This window comes from Gadus morhua, chromosome 5, assembly GCF_902167405.1.
Source record: "Gadus morhua chromosome 5, gadMor3.0, whole genome shotgun sequence".
NCBI classification, from domain to species: Eukaryota; Metazoa; Chordata; class Actinopteri; order Gadiformes; family Gadidae; genus Gadus; species Gadus morhua.
Genome location: NC_044052.1, coordinates 1,572,049 through 1,598,862, shown reverse-complemented (window position 1 = coordinate 1,598,862; position 26,814 = coordinate 1,572,049). Strand labels below are relative to the sequence as shown.

Sequence of the window (26,814 nt, the reverse complement as noted above, 5' to 3'; positions counted from 1 at the left end):
TTTTGTTGTTGGCGATTCCAATCCCGTGACCGCCGAACAAAACTACCTTTCGGGCCTCCATCTCACCCACAAGTGTCTCCACTTCAACCTCCGTGAAATTTCGCTTTTTGGATTTTCTCAGTAGCCTACTTCTGCCATTGTTTCCAACAAGACATAATACCGGCATCTGAGTCTGTTTTATATGCAGATCGCATTCATGAGGTCATTTGCATTGACCATTTATGGTTAAAAAGGGGCGTGTAGAGGGCGGAACGTGAAGCCAATTCAGCTGCGCACAATTATAGTCAGTATGTGATTTATAAAGCAAAGTTTGCGTACAGGTGTGCGTACGCAGTGTTTTATAAATCCGAATATTTTTTGGCGCACGCAAAACTTGGCTTCTGGGCGTACGCACATTTTTAGTAACGATCCCACGCACAGTTTTATAAATGAGACCCCAGGGGCCTCATGTACTAAGACTTGCGTGGATTTCATACTGAAACTTGGCGTACGCCAAAACCCAGAAACTGTCTTACTCACAAATAAATTCAGATGTCTCAAAGTGTGCGAACGCATGGATCCAAGCACGTTTCTTTTGTACATCTCAATCAACGTGGAATTGAGCGCATATGCCGAGGTGCCAAACTCCTCCCTGTCCACGCCCTCATTTAAATATGCAATTTCATTTAAATAGGCCTCTGGACCTGAGATTCACCTCTTAATCCGATCACCTGGCACCATGAACAGAGGCAAAAAACGAAACTTCACGTCACGGAGTCCGAGCTCGAGATTTTGCTCCACGAGGTAGAAATGTGCAAGCATATGCTATTTGGAACCCTGTCAACAGGGATAAATGCAAAACAAAAGAGAAGTGAGTGGGAGCGTGTTTGCGAGGCCGTCAATGCAGTGGGGTCTCAGCAGCGCACACACTCTGAAATTAAAAAAAAGTGGTCAGACCTCAAGGTGGAGGTGAAGCGGAGGGTTTCTGCCCACCGCCGAAGCGTGACCGCAACAGGAGGGGGGACGGGAGTGGGGGAACTCTCCCCCTTCGATTTGAGAGTGGCCGCTTTGATCGGTGACACCAGTGGCGTAGCCAGAAACTAGTGGTGTTCCTGTTTTTTCAAATTTATTAACTCCAAAATAATACATTAACCATGTATTTTAACAGAGAACAAATGCAACCGCTGCAAAACATAAAGGGACGCAGTGCCCAGAGATGAAGAACACATAGAACGTGTGCGCATACTCATGGAGCCATACTATTACGAATGGTTAACAAACCCATTTAATCAGTATCTGAACAACACCGCTGCTGGGTTAAGAATGTAACGTATTTGCTGCTATATTTGCGCTGCAACTGAATTCACAGGGCAAGGCGGCGTGGCTCGGCTTTGAATGCATTAATTATCTCATATTAATGCATTAATGCATATGAGGCCGGTCTAGACTCATATTAATCTCATATGATGATTCCGTCCCACACAGCTGGCATGGCTCGGCTCAGGGTGGACTGGCACACTCCTGACCGATCGGCCAGCTCCCGCTGGAAGGCCCCTGTTGCCAGGAACCCCAGCGTGGTCAGCACCTGTTGCCCCTTTCACACCGCCGCAAAATCGGGGCCGGTTCCGGGCCAGTTCGGAGCTAGGGCCAGGGCTTTGGTTTCACACCGCCAAAGAACCGGCTCCGGCCCCTAAAAACCGGTTCAACTCTGGCCCCACTTTAGAGCTGGGCTAGAACTAGAACCACTTTTTACGCCGGGGGCAGGGGGCGGAGTTATCCGTACCTTCATAAACAGGAAGACCAACGAAGACCGGCATTTTTTAAAACACCGAAGTAAACAATGGACGTGAATCCGTGTATGGTTCTTTTTTGTTTTTTCTGATTTTGTTTTAAATCGGAATATTCAAAGAACGGACCATACACGGATTGAATCGAAGACGAAATTGTTGTTGTTGTGTTTGAAACTGGCGCGAGGGTTCTTCTGCGCGCCTATTGTGTGGTGGTTCAACGCGTCAACGCGCCAACGCAGCTAGATGAGTCCATGTCCATGCAAGTGAACGGAGCGTTCCCTCTTCGTCATAACTATCAAACCAAACATCCTTCACATTCACCGAGCGAACATTATGAAAGTAAAATGCACATTTCTCGCTAAAAATGTTTCCATAAACGCATTTGATGGCGTAACTATGTTCCAAGCTCACTAGCCGAGACGTTTGCAGTGACGTCATGACGTTGCTCACGCCGGCTCCATGGCTGGCTCTGGCCGGTGTGAAACCAACCGGTTCTTAACTGGGGTAAGGCTGGAACCAGTTTGGAACTGGCCCTAGCACCAGCCCGGAACTGGCTCTCGGTTCGTTTTGGTGTGAAAGCGGCAACATGGCCGCTTTCACACCAAAAAGAACCCTGAATTCACAGGGCAAGGTGGCGTGGCTCGGCTTTGAATGCATTAATTATCTCATGTTAATGCATATGAGGCCGGTCTGGACTCATATTAATCTCATATGATGATTCCGTCCCACACAGCTGGCACGGCTCGGCTCAGGGTGGACTGGCACACTCCTGACCGATCGGCCAGCTCCCGCTGGAAGGCCCCTGTTGCCAGGAACCCCAGCGTGGTCAGCACCTGTGTGGGCACGGACAACCCCTGGCTCCTGGCTGTGTGGCGCTCTAGGGCCGGCCGCAGCTCTGCGCACAGCTCCAGTAATACTGGCCTGGGGAAACGAAATCGGCTCATGAGCCAATCATCATCATTTGCGAGTAGGCCTAAGTCCTCGCGTTCCCTAAATATACGTTCCCTTCGGATTTGACCATTTGCGATGTCCTCTAACAACGCTAACGCAGCCATAAAACAATTTTCTTCATCCATTGCGCATGCTTTTATAGCCACCCATATAATTGCAAGGTGTGTTAATTGTTCATTAGTGTGTCTCTGATGTGCAAATCACTCTGAGTCATTGTTTTCACCTTTTTTCCCAGTTTCCCAGCGTCACCTCTAAGTGTCGCCAAAGGAACAATAGCTGTAGAAACGTGCGTACGACAGCTCTGGAGCTGGCGTGGGGACGGCACATTTTTACGGTCATTTCACGTTTTCTACATCTGAACGTGAGCGTGGAAAAGGACGTACGCCACGTTTTTGTGCGTACGCAACCTTAGTACATGAGGCCCGGTCTGTGAAAATATGACAAACATACTTGCTCCTCCTACGCCCCTGTTGGGTCTCTTGTAAAGAATGTTGTTAAAAATGACGCCTATCTTTATAATTGGACGAAACCCACTAGGGTGAAAGATATGGAGAGAACAGATTGCAGAATATCTGCAGAATATAAATGGAGGCAGATGATTAGGGCTACTGGGACTATCAAATATAATGGATCATTCAAGGACAATATTGTGTCAAGGGAGGAATTGAGATAGTTGTAATTGGTGGGATTACCGAAATATCTATATTTTCTCAGTTATTGATTTATTTATTCACAAAGGAAACCTAGGGATTTGGATTTAAAGATTATTTTGGTTGTTAACTTGGGGATATCGATAGCCTCGCATAGCCAGAATATATTTTCTATGAGCCATATGGTTACTTCTACCATCCATGCGGCGGCGCCAAAGTCCATGGATTGATTTTGCCTAGTTGTAGTATGCCACTTTTTCTGTGCGCTATTATTTCCTGTTATAATTCATTAGATAGAACTGGTTAATTATCGGTTGATATGTTTGATAGTTTTTTTAATCTCATTATTCATTAAACATGTTTTCCTCATGTTTATCGTATGTATAAACTTATATATATATAGACCGAAACACAGGATTGTCAATCACTAACTGTCCCATTAATCATAAGAAGTGGATACTAAGAAGCTCAGATGACCCCAATGAGTCGAGTGGCTCATAAATAACCAACAATGGGATTAGATATGAGAAGCCATTCCAATATTAATATCAGAATCAGAAAGGATTTAATTGCCAAGGGTTTTACACCACCCAGGAATTTGGCTTGGTGAATAAGGTGCATACATTAAGACAATAACAATGAACAATGAACAAACAGTGATATATATATATAACACCATATAAACAACCAGGGACATAAGAGATCAATTAAATATAGGATAAAATAGGATAAATTAATATGTCGGCAGTTCAAACACATAACATTTCACAAAATAATAATTTGATGCGCTAGAGGCATGAGCTATTTATCGTTTTATTAACAGTTGGTTGCAATACATATAAAGACAATACAACAATGGGCAAATCAAACACTTTTTTTGAACATTAAAATTCAAAGACAAATTGTTATTGAAAACATGCCACAGCACGACGATTGAATACTAGGTGTAGACCCATTTCAAAGGATCAATTAAAAATAAAAGCTTCATCCTTGTGGCAAATTTAAGTTAAGATGTAGATAAGACAGATTGATTAGATTATCTTAATGAACAATCCGGATAAAGTCACTTAATTACAATCCAATAAATACATTAGGCTCAGTTTTTGTTGGATGTGACATCTGTAACCCAAGAAGATTAAAAGCTCATGTGCACGTCTCTGTCCTGGGCGCTGGTGTAGCAGGGCACCCCAAACACGAACGAGTGTAGTCCTGCTCGGAGCTTCTCAGCGAGCGCCATCACAATGCTGAGGTCTCCGTCCACTGCCAGGTCCAGGTCCGCCTTCAGGCTGCGCAGGGAGCGGAACGGCTTCTTCCCTTTTTGACTGTGGAATGAGGTGTGGATTGATTATTCAAGCATATTATTATTTATATTTTTACGAATTAAAATATTTTCTTATTAAGATGCTTGATATCAAATCTAAACAATGAGTATGTCTGAGATGACGATGGCCTTCTTGGTTGACCCCTGCTCCACCCAATTCTAATTGGATATATGTTTATGTTGAGAATGTTCCTGGTTTGTTCCTTGTATGCTGGTAATATTAACATGATGTTATGGTATCATTAGTCTACAGTCAATAGCTCAATTCCTTAAAAAATGAATCCCTTGGTCCCATGAGTACAAGCCCACTTGTTCACATCACAGCACAACTGCCATGAACGATCGATAGATCTACTATTAGCACAGGCAGCAAAGAGGTCGATATATATATAATGGAAAATGTTTTTGAATCGCTTCTTGCACGCTCTGACAAATGCAGAAATAAACGTATAATATCGTATAATATACAATTCACCAGTTCCAAACAGGTCCATTCACTCAAATGTCTTCAAGTGGCCATTCCATCGCATTATGATTTGAATGATATATCAGCCTCATGGATCAGAAGGCAGTGGTACTGCACAACCATCAACACCACTCACGTCTCATCTTCGATGTACTTCAGAAGGGTCAGAGCCTTTCTGTGGATTAGCAGCAGGAACTGGGTGACGTAGGTGCTCCGCAGGGACAGACTGGGCTTTAACATGAACACCTGTGAATCAGAGACCGAAGTTCAAAATAAAAACCACAAATCTAATCTACATTACAAATTTCGATAACAGTATAAATTACATACAATCACCAACACCAACACCCAGTCCACGTATATAGAGATAAAAACATTGCATATATTCTACCTGTGAAACATTACAATATACTGTTTTAAATGTATGCACTGCAAACACTGCATTGGTATATTGTGTTGGGATTTTATCAGAATTGAAGAAAAACAAATTAAGATTCATGGCCAGCTTTCTCCACATCAACCCATAACGACTACGCAAAGGTATTAAATCACAAACTGTAATCTCCCACTCGGCTGTGGCATTTCAAATTGACTGTATTGTTTGTTTCTGATCGTCCTTTCGATTTTTCCAGAATTTAATAGCAACATTATTTAGAAACCTGTGTATGCAAGTTCTAACAATTGACAGTGCATGTCAGAATCAAAAAACATGAAGTCAAAGGAAGTCTCTGTCGAGCTCTGCTCTCGGTTACATTATGGTGAGCCCTTGACATGGTCTCGAGGGGCCGTATTCACAAAGTTTTTTATCTTAAGGTTTTGCGCAAGAGTTTTTTTTAAAAAGTAATTTTCAAAGCCGCTGAGACCAACTCATAGGAAGGATAAATCACTAAAGGCTCGATTCCACCGGAGGCGTACGCACCGCGGCACGGCTGCGCCGCGGTCACCGCTGCTGATCGCTTCCTGAATGAAGTCATTTATGTACCAAATCATCCTTTTTATAAGGAAAATGTCAGAAAGGACAAAGCATTGCATTTAATTGCAATAGTTTTGGGAGTGGAAGGTGAGTACATTAGGTTTAGGATTATTAGTGATCTTGCGTGAATACGGCTGGCTCGCAAGGCAGCGCTACGCTGGCGTTAAAGGCCTTCACGCAGCGGCGCAGCGCGCATTTTACGCGCGTCAAAAGCCGCCCCTAGCACCAACAGGAGGCGGCGCGACGGCCGCGCTGCAGTATAAAATCAGGATGTCACCTGTCAATCAACCGCAGCAAAGAGACGGAACGCAATGGGTGAGTAGCCTTTTGTAGCCTAGTTTATTTATTTTCCATCTTTTTGGCTGAATAATTTGAAAAATGTATAATTTCTTATTTATTTTATATTATTCATCTACTGCATCAACAATCTCAATAAGTGCAGGACCTTCTATTAAGCCTTTTTAGTATATAGTGCATTCACCTTTTAAGGCCAATTGTTATTGTGTGTATTTATTGTATTGAACTCCTGGATGGCTTTATTGATCGCCATTGGGACCAATACAGTATCTATCTATCCATCTATCTATCTATCTATCTATCTATCTATCTATTCATCTATATAACCTTAACATAGCTACACATTTACATGTATGCAGCCAGTAGTTATCCATTTTAATTGAGCAAGCTCTTTTACATTCTATTGAGTTTTTTTTATTTCAACAGAACAAATAACTGTTGCCAGACAGAGGGGGGCTGCCCTTCTTCTCCTGCGCTGTAGGCGGGCAAGGAGAAGACGAAGGGTTTGGGTGCACCCCATCAATGAACGGAGACAAGAACAGGGGGTATGCCACAGTCCAGGAGCTCCGTGCAGATCCTGAGAGGCACGCCAATATTTCAATTCGCTACTAAGTGTGCAATGGCAGAACCATATGGTGCAGCCTATATGATGACTTATAATCTAGTTATTATCCCTCTCTGGTATACTCTTTTGCATATATATATATACTTTTTTTTTATCCCTCGGGATAAATACAGTGATGTTATTGCTGTGCTGGATTCAGTAGCCAGTGTATTTTATTTGAGTGCTCGAGACACTTAATGTTATTTTTCCTTAAATCCAGAGAGACAGTTAATACATGATCTGATACCAGAGAGACAGTTAATACATGACAATGCATTTTTGAGCTTGGCCTGTGTTTTCTTTTACTTATCTATTTTATTGTATGAGAATGTTTCTATGTGAAGCACTTTGAGTCTGCTTCATGCATGAAAAGTGCTATATAAATGAAGTTGCCTTGCCTTAAATAAAAATATATATATTACAAGTAATCTGGTTTCTACCTACATGGTGTGATTATATGTGACTTGATTTAGTCTATTTCCCATTATGGTTAATGGTTTGGGTACTTAGTCCACCATTGTTGATTTCTCACCTGAAGAGCCAATCTCCAGAGCTATGGCTCGCCAGGCAATGTCCTTTTTGGTGTTGTCTTTATAATGACGGGAACTTTGGTCATATAATTCGACATACTTTTCCACCTCGACGACCAGTCTCTCATCGTCCATTCTCTCAGAATAGTTTTCTCACAAACGAAAGAGGGCCACATCCAGTGGTGAGGAGTAGATATAGAGGTGCCTACGGGAGCCGGGATGTACAAACCAGCTTTTACAAAGCGCTTTTTCAGGGGCGGCGACGCTAGGGAATAGAACATTGGCTCGAAGACTAGTTGGGCGGCGCGTTGCGGAACGCTGCCGCGCAGCTAGTCGGCGCCGGCGTGGGCTAGTACATCCGGAATAATGGGGGCGGAGTTTTTGACGCGCCGCTGCGGCGCCGGTGTGTGAAGGCCTAACGCCCCGTGCCCATTACCTCCGTCCGTTGACTGATCTCCATTGACTTTGAATGGGGACGGACGCGCAATGCATTGTGGATCCGTCCGTTCCGTTGGAGCCTTCGGCTCAGTCAAAAAGTTGAAAAATGTTCAACTTTTTCGGCAGCGACGGATCCGTCATCCAATCAGATCACGTATGCAAATTTAAGCACTGTGACGCGACTCGGGCTCTGACGATACTGGAAAGCGGGTCATCTTGCATAGCAACAAGCAGGAAGAAGCGGGAAGAACCCGGCGAAGTGATTTGATTGGCTGATGGATGCCTCTGCAAAGACTACTCCCCCATCAGTCAGCAACGCCTTCCCACGTCCGTTGACTGACGGAGGTAGTGGGCATGTAGGGTTAAAGGCTCGATTCCATCGGAGGCGTACGCGCCGCAGCACGGCTGAGCCGCGGTCACCGCTGCTGATCGCTTCCACTCTAATCAATGAGACCATTTCCACCGGGCGCGCCGCGGAACGGTTCAGCAGCGTCCCAGGAGCGGCGTGCCACGCCGCGGCGCTATCTTTCCGTCGCACTTCTATTTTTGCCGCGAGCCGCTGCTAAACCGCGTCAATTTCAACAGAGCAGATCGAGCAGGGCAGGAAGTGAAAAAGTAAAAGCCATAGAGCATCCGGTCAATTTTCTAAATAAAACACAATACTCAGCTCATGTAACTTCACATCAACATTATTACGTCATGACCGTTGGCACCAGGTCAGCAGTCAATCAATCAAAGGGTCTCAGAGGGTCGGCAACATGGACGACGAGAGACTCATTGTCGAAGTTCAGCAACATGAAGTCATTTATGTACCAAATCATCCTTTTTATAAGGAAAATGTCAGAAAGGACAAAGCGTGGCATTTAATTGCAATAATTTTGGGAGTGGAAGGTGAGTACATTAGGTTTAGGATTATCGCGTGATCTCGCGTGAACACGGTAGGAATGGACGCAGGGCAGAGGACGCAGCCGTTCCGCGGCGCGTACACGTCCGGTGGAATCCCGGTGTAATGGCCCGTTCAGATCGCTGGGAATTATGGGGAAATAATTTTCACGACGTTGGGAAGTTCTCGTGAACGACACCTTATGACGCTCTGATGATTCTACTTCCTTTCGGCAACTGGGGCCAGATTTAGCCAACAGATGGTGTGTTCCTGAATCCTCGGAGGCTGTCTTCCGAGTCGGAAGTTGGAAAATCTCCCAGCTTTCTTGTTGCATTTCTCGGAGGCAACCCCCCTTTTTATTTTCAGCTCTCAGACTTCTGAGAGTAGGCCGAGAGTGCTCAAAAAAATTGCTGCACCCGTGAAGAGATTTATTTTCTTTGTATTTGTACCACGTTAGTCATTTTATGTTGATTTTAAATGCTCTTATACACTTGATTACATTGCTACTTTCTTCCGGTCACCAATTTATGCATTGCATGGTCTTGCTGTGCGTGCAATACAATGTAAAGTTGTCTCGTTTGTTTTCAAGCTGGTTTGCTAAATAGACTACAGGACTAGTCGAACAGGAACACTATAAAAGCTCTGAGACTGGAAATTACATCAAAAGTGCAACTTGGAAGGCTGGCGTCCGAGGTTTCAGGAACACACCATCACTTAACTCGCTCTACTTTCAGAATAGCGAGTGGGACCGACCAAAAGGGGGCAGATGGCTGGGAGATTTACTGGCGTACCATACAAATGGATTACACCTTACATCCCAAGAGCTACTTGTGCGGGAGGTGTACGAGGCATCTGGAACACACCACAAGAGCAGTGGCGGTTCCTTCATAGGGGCGATTTGTGCGACGCACTACCAAACACGGAGTTTCTTTTTTTTTTTTTTGTATCTAGTTGTTAGGGCGGGTGATTAATCTGCTGTATGCAAACTGGTTGTATATGTCATTGTCCAATCAGATTAAGGTCGCGCCTGGTGTTGCCACGCCCATCTGGGGCGATTTCTGTCAAGCCCAAATTTGCAACAGAACTCTCCCATTGACATTCATGGTACGTCCGTTTTTTTCAAAAATCATGCTCCCAATACATTTTCTATGAGGGTTTATGTGCTCGCACAAACGACGTGCTTACGTCATCTGTCTGTTGCTAACCCGCGGGAACATGAACATTCTACGAAGAAGATGGCGAGTGTCAAGTGCAATACTGTAGTGTCTCTGAGAGAAGTGCCCTTTAGTCGTCGTACTAATGCGGAGAAGGAAGTGTCAACGAAAGGGGAGAAGGCCTACACACGATTTTAAAAATAACTGGTACCACAGAAAAACCTGGCTAGCCGGCTGTGATGTAGCCAATGCTCTTTTTTGCTACCCCTGCCTTCTCTTCCACCCAGAAAACAACACGGCAGACGGTACAGCGTGGACAATAAAAGGGGTAACGGATATGCAACATCTGTCTGACAAAGTTAAAAAGAACGAGAAGGCAAAAAACCACATGGACAGCTGTCTGAAGTTTTCAGCTTTAGGGAGAGTGAACACTCAATTGGCTCATCCAGTGTGTGAAGTTTTGCGGCATTTTTGAGCTAGCTTTGCGAGGCAGAGACGAAACCGAGGGCTCCGCCAACCCTGGTATTTTTCGGGGCCTTGTCGATTTTGTGGCACAGTTGGATGAGGTGTTTGATGAGCACCTGAAAACGGCAAGTGTCTTCAAGGGTACATCCAAGACGATTCAAAACGAACTGCTGGGGTGTATGCTGGGTGTGGTGAAGGAACGGATTGTCGAGGAGGTGAAGGCTGCGAACTTTGTAGCCATCCAGGCTGACGAGACCACCGATGTCAGCACGCAGACTCAGCTGGTTCTTGTTCTCCGATACATCGACGGCAAGTATGCAGTGCATGAACGTTTTTTTGAGTTTCTTCCCCTCACCGAGTCAACGGCGACCTCTATAGCGAATGTGATCCTGGAGCGACTGAACAGTCTGTTTTCCGACGCGAGAGAGAGAAACTAATCGCTCAAGCGTATGATGGTGCCAGTGTGATGAGGGGAGAGAAGGCTGGTGTGCAGCAAAAGGTGCGTGAACACTTCAAAAATGCACATTATGTGCATTGTTACGCACACCAACTGAACCGGATCATGCAGCAAGCCACATCCAACATAAGCAAAGTGAAGGTTTTTTTCTGAGCTGAGTGGGATTTCGAGTTTTTTTCCCGTTCACCGAAGAGGACCAGCATTCTCGATCAGGTCGTCGCCCGGAGACTGCCGAGGGCTTCAGCTACAAGATGGAATTTCAACAGCAGGATCGTCAACACTGTCAGTGAGAATCGAGCCGACCTCATTGAATGTTTCGAAACCATCAAGACATCATTTGACCAACCAACAGTGAGAGAGGCATCTGGGTTCATCCGAATGCTGCAAGATGAAGACTTCGTTTTTTTCTTGAGCGTTTTTCACAACATCATGCCCCATGTGGACATCCTGTACCAGCAACTCCAGCAGAAGGACATCGATGCAGTACTCATCCAGCGGGCCCTCCAGAGGTTCACAAGCAGTGTGCAGGCCATAAGGTACGATTATTAGAATATATTGATAACTATGTTGTACCAATAATGATTAATTAAATTATGCCAATAATGATTAATTAAATGTAGCCTCTGTGGTGTAGTCTAGTTTGTTGAAATGACTGCACTAGCTTAAAATCCTTTGCAAAACTAAAGAAAAGTTGTGAACTAAAGAGTTCTGTGTGTGTTTTATGTTGTTAAAAGGATACAGTGAAATAATGATGTTTCAAATGGATAAACAGCCTGTAGCATGTAGACTACACAACAGCAAATGGCCCAACTAACAAAAAATTTTGTGTATTTTCTCAGGGGCTCCCCCTCACTTCAGCAGGTCCAGGGAGTACCAGCTGCCAAACGATCAAGGACAGCGTTGGGAGAGGAAGAAAAGCAGAGGATGGCTAAAGAGATCTGTGACACCATCTTGGCTCACTGCAAGGAGCGGTTTTCCTTCACCGACCACCTAGTTAGTGCCACCTTACTGCAAGGAGATCTGTTTGGAAGGTACTGCCATTCATTTCCAAACGAAGCGCTGCATGCCACTGTGAAGGCATACCCCATGCTGGATCAAACAAAGCTGCACACAGAGCTCTCCCTCATCTACGAAAACCCAGAGTTTAAGGGATGTTGTGGTGCACTGGCAGTTTACCAGCTGCTCATGTCCTACAACCTACAGGACACGTTCTCAGAGACTGTTGGTCTGTTGAACATCATTATCACCACACCCATGACCACCTCTGAAGCAGAGAGATGCTTCTCAACTTTGAAGAGGATAAAGACCTTCCTGCGCAACTCCATGGGCCAGGAACGTCTTAACGCCCTGGCCATGCTTTCAATGGAACGGAAACTTGTCCTTAGCATGCCTGACTTCAATGAGAGAGTCATTGACTGCTTTGCTGCATTAAAAGAGAGACGCAGCCAATTCCAGTACAAGTGATTCTCTCTCTCTCTCTCTCTCTCTCTCTCTCTCTCTCTCTCTCTCTCTCTCTCTCTCTCTCTCTCTCTCTCTCTCTCTCTCTCTCTCTCTCTCTCTCTCTCTCTCTCTCTCTCTCTCTCTCTCTCTCTCTCTCTCTCTCTCTCTCTCTCTCGTGTATTTTGTATTAAACAAAGCAGTGTTAAGGTTGCTTTTTTCAATTGCAGTATAACATTGCCATGCTTGAATATTTCAGTGTGAGGTTAGTGAGTCATGTTTTCTTTTAGAGTAAACCTTGTTCAGCAAATTGCTTATCACATGTACCTCATTTAGTTTCCCTTCAAATGCCTCCTCAGTTTCTTTGCCAGTGCTCAGTCTTGGGATTGTCACCTGCAGATCACTTGACTTGTAAATTGATGTTTCTCTTGTACTCGGTTGTCTTTTTGGACTCTGAATGTTTACACCTTGCTAAGACTGTGACTTTTTTTATTTTTGAGAAGAAGCTTACTTGTGGATGTTGGATATTCTTTGATATTTTTCCATTGGATCTACTGTGTTGGATTTTTGTATTGTGACTTTTTACTGCTACCTACTGAGCATTTTGAACTGTGGCAAAATATATGCCTTTGTTCAAGCACCTTTTTGACTCAGTAAAACATTTGAAGTTGACCTTCCTTGTCTGCCTCTCTGCAATTGAGTCTCTCCTTTGGTCTTTTGGTAAACTGTCAGCCTGCTTAATTGATATCTGATACCTGAATTTATATGCGCTAACAAGTTAGGGAAATGGTCTTGCTACCTAGGCAAATATACCTCAGTCCTATGGACTTTTATGGTACTTATGGACATAACGGGGGGAAATTGCACCACCTGAAAAAAATGTCAGGAGCCGCCACTGCATAAGAGTGAAGTTAGAGTGACGCCCCCTTAAATCGATTCTCGTGCACAAGTTTAGAAGCAGTCAGTACAGTGATTGGTTGTTGAGTGCAGGCAGTCTCGGTGAAACTCATCCGCAACATCCCACAAACAAGCCCACAAAATCAACGAAAAATAAGGAAATAGCCGAGGCTACAATTTAAGTCCTATCAAATAGATATGGACAGTGCAGTTAGCAGAGTATTCACATAATGAAAAGTTTGTGAAGACCACGATAATGACGTTGTATCCGCAGTCCAGCAATTTTAAGATTCTTTGTTAATAGGTCTTACTAAGTTAGGAGTCCTCTCGAGGACTTTTAAGGTCTCCAAAATTGAAGACTTACACGGCCATTATTTTTTGTTTCTCCTAAATTCGCAATTTATGAGCTACTTTTAGCCCCAAGACTATTACGGAATACAGCCCCAGATTGATCGAGCACGTGCCCAAAAGGTCAAATGGATCCCCGTCCAACAACACTATCACCAGCCCACGATACAGCCGACCATACGGAGCGGTTCAGATTATAATCCTGGATTAGTGCTGTCCTCACCACGTGGACATTGCCACCGACAGCAACAACCCTATCTTAGATGTAACAGTTTATGAGCGATACATTAACGCAAATGGTTTGTACAAGGAAAAATAAGGAAATAGCCAGATGATACAAATAACGTCCTATCAAATAGTTATAGACAGTGCAGTTAGCAGAATACATGCATGATCACAAGTTTGTGCGCACCACGATAATGATATCTACAGATAATATGGTATTATTTAGATATAGAGCTCCAGGACTCCACTACCGTGGCCGCAAGCTGCTCAGGGCCACACCCCCACCCTCCTCCTTGACCCGCCTCTCATCTCCTCATTTGCTTTAAAGCTACAGACACCGAAACGGCGCATTTGGGGAAAGCTCAATGTGCGACTGGGTCGTAGTGGCTGTAATTCTGCACCACGGCTGAAGTTCGCGAACGTCTTCAAATACTGCGTTAGGGGCCCACTAATATCTATAATAAAGCATCTATAAATCAGCATGCCATGGGACCTTTAACTATGTCTATTAAAGCCAAACCCAGGACATCGGAGCTATGATTGCTGCCAAAGCTGCTTCTACTAAGTAATGGAAAAGGGTGTGCCTGTCACTACAAAAAGCATTAATTAAAACCATTAACGAGAGTTATAGCTTACCTCATCAATGAATGACTTCACCAGTGTATCTCTGTGCATGACATCTTGAAAGATATTTCTAAAAAGATGAGAGGATTTGACAAAAATATTTGTTATGAAAGAGAGAGAAGTATTCAGTAAATTCACATTATATTCCAGGTACAACAGTAGTACTGTGTTTTACTGAGTACTGATCCAACATTCAGCCTTACAGGTCAGGTGTGAAACCCTCGTCGGTGTGAATGATCATGTCGGGGGCGATGTCATCCTCACTGACTGCCCGCCATAGCGCACTGAGCTCTGAACGCATATAGCGCCGCTGGTTATATGTGTGTTCTTGGCACGGCGGCATTTGCTTCACGGTGTTGATGTCCACGTCGATGTGTGTAGTCGGGTAAGGCGAGTACAGCACCTGTCTGAAGGGCAGCACAAAGCTACCGGTGGAGTCCTACAAGTGGAAAAACGATAACATTATAATAATGTGTAATTGAAAAATCAATGCTCCTTCCACACCAATGTCAAACTACAAGAACAAGTAATTAAATCAGGGACTCATTAACTCAGGAAACTGAGTGGTTCATAGTCATTAAAAAAAACTTGGTAAATCAACACAAAACCAAAGAAACTGGCTTTTCATTAAAGGGGACCTATTATGCTTTTCGACTTTCATGACCTATAAACGTTGTAATAATGATTGATAGTCATGTTTAACCATGCAAAAAAAACGATGTAGATTTTCGGGAAACTCTTCCTCTCATCTGGGCGCTTTCAGCATTCTCTGTTAACGCTCAGTTTCGTCCATCTCCGCCCCCTCGCCCCCCTCCTGCCAACCCAACTCCGTTATTATTGGTTACCTTCCTTGAAGCGCGCGCGCGGGCGGATTTGACCAGGCATATGGGGGTGCGGCAGGAGTGCCTCTACGTAGATGATCTCCCGGAAATGTGAACAAGTGAATCGCAAACGTTGTCCCGAGTGTTTAGCGCTCTGCACAGCCACCACAGACTGTCAGCAGGGAATACGTCGAAATGCATGTGCGTCATTATTTGACACTTTAGTATGGTTAAACATGACTATCAATCATTATAACAACGTTTATAGGTCATAAAAGTCGAAAAAGCATAATAGGTCCCCTTTAAAATGTTTTTTATGTGCTAAATTAGTCAGGCTAAAGTCAGAGTGGATACAATTATGAATTCCGAATTGCAATCATCATTTTGAAATCTCGGGCAAGAAAAGCTAATGTTGGGTCATCAAATAATCACTAATGATTTATTTATTATTCCAATGGCGACACCGTACCGCACGCTCTGCAGGGTCTGCTGTTAACGAGGTGGTGCAGCACAAAAACCTAAGGTAGCTCATCCAATGTGGATTGATTGTTTTGATTGTTACAGTTGGAAGCAGCACTGTTACAGTACTCGAACATCTTTAATGTACCGACTGCGATATATTGTTTCACCTTCTTCTGACAAATGAACTTATTGTAAGTCACTTTGGATAAAAACGTCTGCCAAATGCCCTAAATGTAAATGTAAATGTGCCAAACTTTGAAGTGGCTTGGATAAAAGTGTTGTCTGCTAAATGGATACGTGTTAGGGATGGGCGTGAGGAATAGATTACTCGAGTACTCCTACAAATGAACTCGGTTGGTGGACAGGCAAACTCGAGTTTGCATATACACACACAAACAAAGTTTTCTGAAGCAAATGTATCAATTTTCTGTGCGGCGCCACTAACACATGCCATGGGCAAAAAGCAAATGAAATGTATAATTTCTGTGTGGCGTGTGCCGTGCCGTGTACAGGCACGCCAGAATTCAAAAAGTTAAGAGATGGCGGTTAAAGCAAAGCGCAGCGAAGAATTTAAATACTTTAAAGAAATAGGAGATCATAAGGTGAAATGTAAAATATGCCAAGCAAAATCGAGCTACCAGGGTAAGTACTATGCGGCAACACATGCTCCTGAAACACAACGGTGAGTTCGGGAAAGCAGACCAGCAGCAACCAAGTGCGTCGGCTATTTTCACCGCCGCAAGACGCAGCTGTAGTCCCGGCCGTGTAGAGAAGATCACAACGCTGAGTATTTCCATAGTCCATTTGCTGCCGTTTTATTTGCAGCTTTAAATTATTTGCAATGGTTAGGCTACTTGTTTCGTTTTTGTTTTTTTTAAACCGTTACAGGCCTTGGTTCGACGTGATTTAAATTGTGAGACGCATATTTATTTTTGTAAGGAAAATGTGTTTTGAACGTTTGCAAAAATAAATAATGAATACTCTGATAACTGACTGTTTTGATGGAGAATAAGCATTACATGTTTGGTTGGTAATATTGCCGTTCATCATTAGGCCTATTCCTGCTGCAGATGCGTTGCATTCTAAAAATAGATTTGATTAAACGAGTACTCGATTGATCCTCGAGGAATTCCTTCGATCACTCGAGTTTGGAATTTACTACTCGTGCCCAATCCCTAATACGTGTGAATAGAGAAGAGGGAATGAAGTCACCAAAAACATAGGTTATACAACGTAGCATCAAATCTAATATCTTGGTACCTTGAGCAGCCCCTGAACAAACAGGCCAGTCTCGTACTTGAAGGAAGAGTCCGCCTTGCAAAGGCGGGAACATTTCCTTTCAGACGGCGTGAGAAAGAGGCAGAGCGTCCGAACCATCTAACAAAAGGGGAGACACATTCAGAGTTGATACAGGATGCCTTCACAGCTGTACAGATGACAAGGCAAAGACAGCCCACACAAAGCAGAGCCTTAAGCCAATACGTTTCGCTGTGCAACGTGTTGCTTATGGTATGAAAAATTTATCAAATGTAAGAAAAAAATGCAGGTGATGCAGCAGTCTGCCCCCTGTCCACAGGGACCTCCATTCACCTTGTTCACTTTATCCGGGTTACTTCCAACAACCATGGAACAGCCGCAGGTCTGCAGATGGGAACTGATGGCTCTGAGGGCACACACACGGGAGATCATTTACAATTACATTTAGGGCATTTAGCAGACGCTTTTATCCAAGTTATCATTGAGACGTTTCTACCAGCTGTGTTGTCCACAGAGTTGTGTACATCACTTGATCACCTGGGGTGGTTTTGACAACAGCTGTCTTTCATGCAACCACAGTCAAACAAAGAGATATTCAACATGCTTGTGTTAACAGGAAGATGCTATACCCAAAAAGGACATTACATTACTTTTACTAACGGATATGTATAATTCCTTTTTTTTTATTGGTTTATGAAATTAAACCACATGTGACCGGACCAGAATGGATGATCCAGAGGTTCTGATTGTGCTGTACTACGAAAGGAATCATGAATGTACTCACTTGTGGAGGAAATCTTCATGGCAGCTGTCTCCGATATCATCGTCATTTAAAACCGTGTCTCTGATCTAGCGCAGAAGGTTTTGTAGAGAAAGAGTTCAAATAAATTGGGTTGTTATCCATAAGAAATTTCTTGTGATGGATGCATTGGCATTTGTTATCGACCAAACCTGGATAATCTAAAGTAGGGCTGGGCGATTAATCGAATCATGATCACGATTTCAATTTTAGCGTCAAACGATCACAAAACTATTATAATCGAATTTTCGATTTCTTTATTTATTTTATTAAATGTTTTATAGAAAGTGCAGCACAGCTGGATACATATCTGCATATTATTTTAGATTTGAACATTTTCAAATCTAAAAGACTATTTTGTGTATTTCTTTAAGGCGAAAAGTTCTCAATTACAAAGTGTTTATTGGGAGACATGCTGAATAAATACATCATGTTTTCAAACTCAATAAAATTATTGTTTGAATAATGGTGATTTCAATATTGACCAAAATAATCGTGATTATGATTTTTTCCATAATCGAGCAGCCCTAATCTAAAGCTCCAGTATGTTGATTATGTTTCTTCAGTTTCATTAGAATTTCAATCTCATGTCAACACAAAGCTTTCCAGAGTACAAAAGGTGGCTTGGTTTACAAATTGTGATGAAAATATATCCAATCAGTGATGTTACAGCAAGGCTGTGCAACTGTAGACCCATTAGTAGAATGGCTGGAGAACCTGCTAGAGCTCACAACAGCAAATATAATCCAGACTCGGAATGTTTGATTGGCACAGTAGCTAGGGTTTCTTTAAGTAGGTTTATATTATAAGCGGTCCTACGAAAAACGTAGGAACCCAATTGTTTATTATCCTGATTATTCTTCTTATATTTCAGACATTTGATCTTCCTCCCAATGGCACAAATGTGTGGTCATGTTACTTACGTCTATATCCTCCTGCACTCGATGCGTTTTCATAGAGGCCAGTAACTCCATGATGGGAAGGATCTCCGAGCTCAACACTGAGATAATGTTGTAACCCTGAAGACAGGAAGCAGTCCGCACCACTTAGATTAAATAGTTTAAACTCCATCTAAACATCTAAACACTTCTATACCATGTTTTATGCTTCGTGTTCAGTCCGCCCCAGGAGCAGTTTACAGTTTTTCATACGTTGCAACATCTTGTCATATTTGCTAAATAAAGTGCCTTTCCCTCATGGTTACTAAGCAATGCAACTTCATGTACTACAACTAAGACTTGTTCAAATGTTGCGTGGAGAATAGGAAAAAAAAACTTTGGTGAAATTATGGAAGAAAATGTGTCAGTTATCAAGTAGGAAACCTTTTGCATCCAAATGCGTCCCTTGCGGATGACGTGTTGAAACCGTTCAACGCATATAGCGTGGAGAGGGAGGTAGAAGGCCAGCTCGGTCTGCGGCAGGATGATCGAGAGGGCACAGGTGTTCTTATCCCCCTTCAGCTCTCCGTCGAAGATCAGGGACACAATGATCACACCTTTCTCTGCCAGGACAAAGAACTTGACGTCCACGGCGCCGCACTCGGCGCTGCGCAGGATCTCACCGTTCAGGGTGTGGTTGGCCAGGAAAGTGATTTCTCCATCACTGAGCAAAAGAGACTGATCAACCCGAGGGGCCCAGATGTGGCGCACACGTGGACCCAAAATGTTGTCCCAATAAGCAAAGGTGGCCGCCAAGAGGGGGCATTCTCCATCTAAGGGGACCTCTGTCTTGGCCACAGCAGGGGACTGGGGTGGGTAGCCAGACGACATTGTAATGACCTCTTAGGATCCTGAGGACTGAGGTCTTCAGAAGTGTGGGTTACTAAACATGGATAAAAAAATAAAATACATTATAAAGACCTAATAAAGAAAAACACCTTGTGTATACATTTTCATTTTTGTATTTAAAAAACAAATCATAATTACCACTTGTTTTTTAATATATTTTTTCTATTTCTGGAACGTGTGGGTGCAATAAATCAGACAGATATGATGGTGCGTCAGGTTTAAAAAACAAGTTCCACTGAAACTGAAAAAAATACAGAGGAAATCAGGCCTACTGTATGTGAATAAGATTAGAGATGTCTAGGTAGTTAAGTATAACTAATAACTGTAAAGGGCAGGTGTACATTGCTTTTGATGGAGCCATAATGTTATATTAATAATAATAATAATAATAAAATGCATTTTATTATTGGGCACCTTTCAGGCCACTTAAGGACACCTTACATGTAGGCCTATAATTAGTAAAATATTTAAAACACTTGCACAAATCAAAACAGAACAAAGATAAATACAAATACAAAGCAATAAAAACAACAGACTAAATATTAAGAATTACATAGAATGCCAGTCTTTGTCTTAGGATCTTTTGAATGAATGGATCAATAAATGGTGATCGCAATGATCGTTAAGTAGGGATCGACCGATACAGATTTTTAAGGGCCGATACGATGCCGATATTTTTTCATCAGCCTTAGCCGATACGCCGATACCGATTTTCTTGAGCCGATATTTAGAGCAGATACTGCTTTTGCTCCCTCAATCATAAAAATTACACTGATAACAAATCTTACAAGTCTCAATTTAAAAAAGGAACATTTATTGAACTTCAATATAAAAAACAATATTTAACAAATATTAAAAACAGGTGAGGTAGAACAAGTAAAAAAAAAAAAATAAAAAAATAATAATAAACTTGGCGAAAAAAATATCGGCGAAAATCAGCCGCGTATCGGCCGATACCGATACACGTGAAATACGCGAATATCGGCCGATAATATCGGCCGACTGATATATCGGTCGATCCCTAATCGCAAGCAGAGGAACTGGAGCGAGTTATGGAGCGGCGAAGTCACGTCCCTTCTGGTAGAGCCCATGCCACCTATGAGATCGAAAAATATGAATGGGTTTCACTTTCAATTGAGAGAAAGTAATTATTTTATGGTCCCAGTCTTTATATGCCCCGGATTACACATGTTATTTGTGGATTTAAATGATAATCTTTCATGTCAAGAGTTTGACCGTTTAATGTGCAATTGTTCAGTTAAAGGCTGTAGAGAAAACACAATGAGAAAGACTACACGTCTCGTATGTGACGTCAAGCTCCCTGCGACTGGTGTGGACAAGACCGACAATCTCCCCATCTGCATAATAGGTCCACGGCATTGAGCCCTCTCGGATGCCGGGCCGAAACATGGGATCTATTAAAGAAACAGGTTTCACTACGACTCCTTTCGGCTGCCAACCCCATAATAAATAAAGACAATTTTTATTGTCTTTTTATTAAAGGTGCTTAATAACTACATTTGTTTTGATTTGATTAGCATTTTACAGACCCATACAATGATAGGGCGTTTAGTTCGGTCCTTCACCATGGCCGTGTTCCAATACCCGTACTGTCCGTACTGCGTACTCAAAATTTGAGTACGCAGTACGTTCCAATTCGGATCCGGCGAAAAGAAGTATACTTCAAGGACCCGGATGCTGTACTCAAAATGGGCTAATCGTGAAGTGTGGATCGAAGGACACTCTCCGTACTCAACGGCAGCCATCTTAGCTACGTAGCGGAAGAGGCGGAGCCAGGCTGAGCCAAAGTCGGCGCATTTTCCACATAGCCTGCATTAATAGAGTCATTTTGTAGTTTTTATAGCTTTTTATAGCTGCTAGGCTTAAAGAGTTCACCGTTCAAAGCGGGATGATTATTGCGGGGGAGGAGCCGCGCAGGCAGTCGTGATCGTCATTTCCGGTAAGTGCACCACAGAGTACTCGATTTGGAACAGCACTCGCATCTGAAAAATTAGCGTACTCAAGTGAGTACGGATAGTGCAGATAGTGTACTTCCTTTAAGTGTTCATGGAAGTACGGGTATTGGAACACAGCCCATTGCTTTTTTACCCATTAAAGGGACTCTCACCTTTGTTGCATTTGAGAATTACAGCACATTCAAATCATCCCGCCTTCCTCCAATGCCCCACCCCCTAGTACAAAACTAAGCGTTATTTTACAAAAGTACAAAAGTTCTAGACTCCCATGGGTTGTGTTTAGACTCCCATGGGTTGTTTTTAGACTCCCATGGTTTGTGTTTCGACTCCCATGGTTTGTGTTTAGACTCCCAGGGGTCATAATATCTACCAGGGGTCTAGTAAACAAGAAATTTAGCAGGTGGCTCACTGTAATTTCATGGGCTTCGTGTGATACAGTTTTGAGGCCCCATGTTGAAGGACAGTGGTCCCACTGAGTATAAGAAAGGTGTATGAGCATTACAAACAAAGTACAGTGTTTCCCATACATAGACCATTGTGTGGCGCGGCGCCACAGAATCAACATCGAGCACCACGAATTGATTCCGTCTTCTTTTTTTTTTTATTAATTAAAATTATTATTATTATTTATTTTTTTATAACACGATTTGGAAATCTAAAAATCGTTCGGTCCCTTAATCTCCGCATAGCACACGTTCTCCCTGTCATTCTCGTACACACACACACACACACACGGAGCGAGAGCGACGATACGCTAACACATGAACCCACCGATGTCACCCGTCGCTTAGCAACAAAGACGTGAATCAGGCAATAAATCCAATTTCCTTGATAGCGGTAAAGTTCGGTGTGCATTAAAGTACAGACGGAGTGGACCAATTGCGAACTACTGCAGCTGCTCTAAGTTAAACCCCAAACTAATCTGAATAAGTGTTTATAGCGGGCTACACCACCTCTTCTATTCCGCATAGAATTCTATTCCGAACCGATTGAGGTGTATATATATATATGATACTTTCTATTCCGATTGAGCTGTTCTTCCACATCTATGCGGATCAGATGTGTCCGCATGTAAACGCGGAGTTACATGCACACTCACTGACGGCTGATTCGCCCGCTCCTCCTGTCCACGCGCAATGCTTGAGGTCAATTGAAAAATATATTTGGCACAGAGAAGACGGTCTGCGACATTTGCAGTTTACCAAAGGTTAGTATGATATACTGTGGTCTAACACACCTGCCCACATTTTTTGTTAACTCAGAAAAGGTAATATTAGCTTTATGAACTCAACGTTATTGATATTGAACATCCCGCACCCGTCATCATAGACAACGTCGTTGGTAACGCAGCGAACACTGCGATTAAGATGAAATACGGTTATAGTTTAGATAGGCCTATACGGTGCCCATATCAAAAAGAATAGAAAACATTTATTACATTCTATTCTTAATATTATTTTATTCTGATGTTTGTTGCTTTAATCTAGATGAGTATTGAAAAGTTTTTTCTGCACCAAAAAAGGCCTCGTCCAGACAATCAATTTATTTTGAATGTTCCTAGGCATCAAACAGTGCTGAACAACCCAGTGCTTCTCAGGGGCCGGGCTGTTCAGGAGAGATACTGATTAATATAGGCCAGGAGGACAGCAGACAAAATGTTGCTGAAACAACAGGTGAGGTGGAAACAGATTAGTGTAGATTTTAACTTTAAAAAAATAAGAGTAGGGAAAGTAATTTCGATCCTTCTGTTCCTGGTAGAGAAAATGTGCTGATCTGTTCATTGTAGGTCATCCAACCCTACATTACTGGCCTGGAGACAGAACTAACAAAGGAGGTTCCAGGAGCTGGACATCCTAGGAGCCTTCCAAGTCCTTAGATCTCAGTCGGCTGCCCTCCCTGACAATATGTGCATTGCATTCATTATTTTAGTTAGTTGCCTTGTTGTACCTAGTAGTATATTGTTACTATTTATTTTATTTTTCCTAAAAAAGTTAAATATTGGTTCAGGTAGGTCTTGAGATAATTTGTACTTGAAATAAAAACCTCCAGCTTTAGTTGTCTGTTGCAATTCATTCCTTGAATGTCACAGAATCAAAAGTTCTGGTAAAAACTAAACTCGTGCGCTGACGCCGCCGCGCCGCCGTGCCGCACCGCCCGCCCGCCCCAACCCCCCCCCACCCACCCCCGCACCACACATTGGTCCTTGGTCTGTGGGAAACACTGGAGTAGCGGGACAGAGTAGCGGGACAGAGTAGCGGGACAACGTAGCGTCTGAGGCCGAAATGGGTCCCCTAATCGGACTGAATGGTGCGGTTGTTTGCCAACGGTCTGGAGGTCTTCCTGGAGCTCCAGATTAGAGGGACAACGTTGCGTCTGAGTCCGAAATGGGTCCCGTAATCGGACTGAGTGGTGCGGTTGGGTGCCAACGGTCTGGAGGTCTTCCTGGAGCTCCAGAGTAGCGGGACAACGTCGCGTCTGAGTCCGAAATGGGTCCCGTAATTGGACTGAGTGGTGCGGTTGCTTGCCAACGGTCTGGAAGTCTTCCTGGAGCTCCAGAGTAGCGGGACAACGTCGCGTCTGAGTCCGAAATGGGTCCCGTAATCGGACTGAGTGGTGCGGTTGGTTGCCAACGGTCTGGATGTCTTCCTGGAGCTCCAGAGTAGCGGGACAACGTCGCGTCTGAGTCCGAAATGGGTCCCGTAATCGGACTGAGTGGTGCGGTTGGGTGCCAACGGTCTGGAGGTCTTCCTGGAGCTCCAGAGTAGCGGGACAACATCGCGTCTGAGTCCGAAATGGGTCCCGTAATTGGACTGAGTGGTGCGGTTTGGTGCCAACTAGGGATGTGTCGGTCGCGACCGATTCGTTACAACGAACGAATCCCGAACGTGAACGACAAGAACTGGTTCCCCAAAACAAGAACTCTTTTTTTTAAACATAAACTAATAATATGGTCACGTAAATAAAATATACAAACGAACAGAGCTTCGTCTCCCCGCGACTTATATTGATTGAGTCTACAACGTTCTCAAAGATTCAGCCAATGAGAGGTAGCAATGGCACCTGGGTAAACCAATGACAAGGCGGTACCGTCGAATATGCGCGCTTTCTGTCTGACGTATCTTGGGTCATACCATTCGACGTGGGGCCACTCATATATCCCCCTACATTTTTTCGAAAATAGACTTGACCTCCATCTGTTTATTGGATAAACGCATTTCCCAATCCCAGGAGTCTTTGCTCCATTCTACGTCAATTTAAGAACAAACAAAGAAATTAAACTGCAGTTCGTATTTTTTATTTATGACCATGAAAGTTCTGTAAGGCCTGAACAATGAAGAATTAAATGTAAAGTAAAATAAAATTATAAATGTAAAACCATGAATGAAATATAGAGAGTAAGCAAGTGGTATAAATATTGGTGGGACGTTTGGTTATACTATGTAGTGTATCTTCTCGATTTCCACGGGGTTTAGAGCCTAGAAGTGGCTTAAATTATGCTCACGGCCGTCTCGCGGGGGGGGGGCGGCAGACACCAAATGACGTGATCTGACGTAACGAACGAATCAAAACGAACAAATCAAATAAACGAATCATCATAGTGGACTGAACTGAAAGAACTAGTTCCCGGAAAATAATCATTTTGCCCATCCCTAGTGCCAACGGTCTGGAGGTCTTCCTGGAGCTCCAGAGTAGCGGGACAACGTCGCGTCTGAGTCCGAAATGGGTCCCGTAATCGGACTGAGTGGTGCGGTTGGGTGCCAACGGTCTGGAGGTCTTCCTGGAGCTCCAGAGTAGCGTGACAACTTCGCGTCTGAGTCCGAATCGGGTCCCCTTGTCTGACTGAATGGTGCAGTTGGTGGCCAACAGTCTGGAGGTCTTCCTGAGGCTCCAGAGGAGGGTAACTCTGTGAGTCTGAGTCCGAGATGAGTCCCCTAATCGGACTGAATGGTGCAGTTTCAGTACGCCGTGGACCACTTTGGTCTGCCATCGTCAGTCGCTACGGTCGCTACTGTATGCCGTGGAATCAAAACAAACCCTCTAGTTGAGGACGCGCCTTGATGACGCGGGCCCGAATGCGCCACAAGAAGCAGACGGAAAACCTTATATCCATGCAGCAAACAGACAGGTCTGTCGGCCAATAAGGTCCTTCGGTCCGAAGAATTTTATTGGTTGAAGTTTTCACTAAATATTATGAGAGTAAAATAATTGTTTGTTTTTACTCCTGGTGGGTCTGTCTTGCATATTAGAGTGTTATTATCTTATTAATACCAATTTAACCTTATCCAAAAAAAGTGTAAAAATGCAACAAAGGTGAGAGTCCCTTTAAAAGCTATAGTCAGTGTTAAATTACGCTGATTTACCTTTGAGCATTTCCTATAGGCTACTGTGTAAAACGCTGTTTAGAATTAATGTTAGGATCAAGAAAAGAAAGACCCACCGGTGGGGGGAGAGCTTATGTTTTATTAATGTTTTTGTAATAATGCAAACGTGCATGTTGCAGAAAATGTGCAACAGCGCCCCCTGGGGTCACATTTTTCGGTGGGACGCAGGATTCGGTGTAACACCGGACCTCCATGAATTGAGGGACCCTTCCACAGCCCGCTAAACAGCTGCAATACCGCAGAGCACTGGTGGATTGCGGAAGTATGCACTGTTCCTGGGGGCCTGGGTTCACCCATGGACATTCACACCGCCGTCGGTTTGTGAATGTGTGCATGAATGGTTGAATGTGAGGCAGTAGTGCAAAGCGCCATGAGTGGCAACTGGTTTGAAAAACGCCGTTTAAATGCAGTCCGTTTAACATTTAGCACCTAGTAGAAGACTAACGGTACCACATCTTTGACCAACACAACAAATATACAACAAACATATCTTTGACATAAGGCAAAACATTACAGCTGCCTCTCCTACCTCTCTACCTTAGAAGATATTATCTGGACTCTTACCACAACTCTTTCTTCACAAAACTACCGTAGGACTGGTTAAAAGAAAGCTCCATTGTCATATTCAGTAATAAATCCAAATAACGAGGTAGATCCGTTATTATGATCACGGGTTCTGCGTTACCGTCCGTCCACCTCCGCCTCCCCGTCTTTGTCTTCTTCTTGTGTCTTGATTCCCAGAGGGACATGAGCTCCAGTGCTGCCCCCCACAGGGCTGGAGGCCATAAGGCCAAGTGCTGCCCCCCAAAGGGCTGGAGGTCACAATACAATCTACTCTTTA

At 43.6% G+C, this 26,814-nt stretch overlaps 2 protein-coding genes and 1 long non-coding RNA gene across 5 annotated transcripts; 1 reads left to right on the top strand and 2 right to left on the bottom strand.

Annotated features, from left to right (window-relative positions):
* Positions 1-1,094: 1,094 nt before the first annotated feature.
* Positions 1,095-2,731, bottom strand: LOC115544175 (uncharacterized). Its single transcript, XR_003976817.1, has 2 exons — positions 2,603-2,731; positions 1,095-1,564 (listed from the first exon to the last, which is right to left on the bottom strand). It is a non-coding gene; the product is annotated as an uncharacterized LOC115544175 (long non-coding RNA).
* A 1,435-nt stretch (positions 2,732-4,166) lies between these two features.
* On the bottom strand, positions 4,167-26,814 carry c9orf72 (C9orf72-SMCR8 complex subunit). 3 transcript variants are annotated; one of them, XM_030356578.1, is made up of 11 exons: positions 26,538-26,760; positions 19,754-19,856; positions 19,151-19,649; positions 18,752-18,847; positions 17,814-17,878; positions 17,363-17,435; positions 17,033-17,149; positions 14,693-14,928; positions 14,502-14,559; positions 5,294-5,403; positions 4,271-4,692 (listed from the first exon to the last, which is right to left on the bottom strand). In XM_030356578.1, exons 3-11 carry the CDS (start codon positions 19,595-19,597, stop codon positions 4,506-4,508), a joined length of 1,389 nt encoding a protein of 462 aa, XP_030212438.1. In that variant the 5' UTR covers positions 19,598-19,649; positions 19,754-19,856; positions 26,538-26,760; the 3' UTR covers positions 4,271-4,505. The 3 variants fall into 3 exon arrangements, with proteins under 3 accessions (XP_030212437.1, XP_030212438.1, XP_030212439.1); XM_030356577.1 differs by lacking the exon at positions 19,754-19,856 and having other exon boundaries at positions 4,167-4,692; positions 26,538-26,755; XM_030356579.1 differs by lacking the exon at positions 19,754-19,856 and having other exon boundaries at positions 26,659-26,814.
* Positions 11,200-12,483, top strand: LOC115543907 (uncharacterized). Its single transcript, XM_030356580.1, has 2 exons — positions 11,200-11,494; positions 11,798-12,483. Exons 1-2 carry the CDS (start codon positions 11,337-11,339, stop codon positions 12,420-12,422), a joined length of 783 nt encoding a protein of 260 aa, XP_030212440.1. The 5' UTR covers positions 11,200-11,336; the 3' UTR covers positions 12,423-12,483.

Coding starts and splice junctions, on each gene's coding strand:
- LOC115543907 (XM_030356580.1), top strand. CDS start 11,337: ATGCTGCAAGATGAAGACTTCGTTTTTTTCTTGAGCGTTTTTCACAAC. Junction 11,495..11,797: donor AGCAGTGTGCAGGCCATAAG/GTACGATTATTA, acceptor GTATTTTCTCAG/GGGCTCCCCCTCACTTCAGC.
- c9orf72 (XM_030356579.1), bottom strand. CDS start 19,597: ATGTCGTCTGGCTACCCACCCCAGTCCCCTGCTGTGGCCAAGACAGAG. Junction 17,436..17,813: donor CATGAAGATTTCCTCCACAA/GTGAGTACATTC, acceptor GTGTGCCCTCAG/AGCCATCAGTTCCCATCTGC. Junction 14,560..14,692: donor GAGGGTTTCACACCTGACCT/GTAAGGCTGAAT, acceptor TCATCTTTTTAG/AAATATCTTTCAAGATGTCA.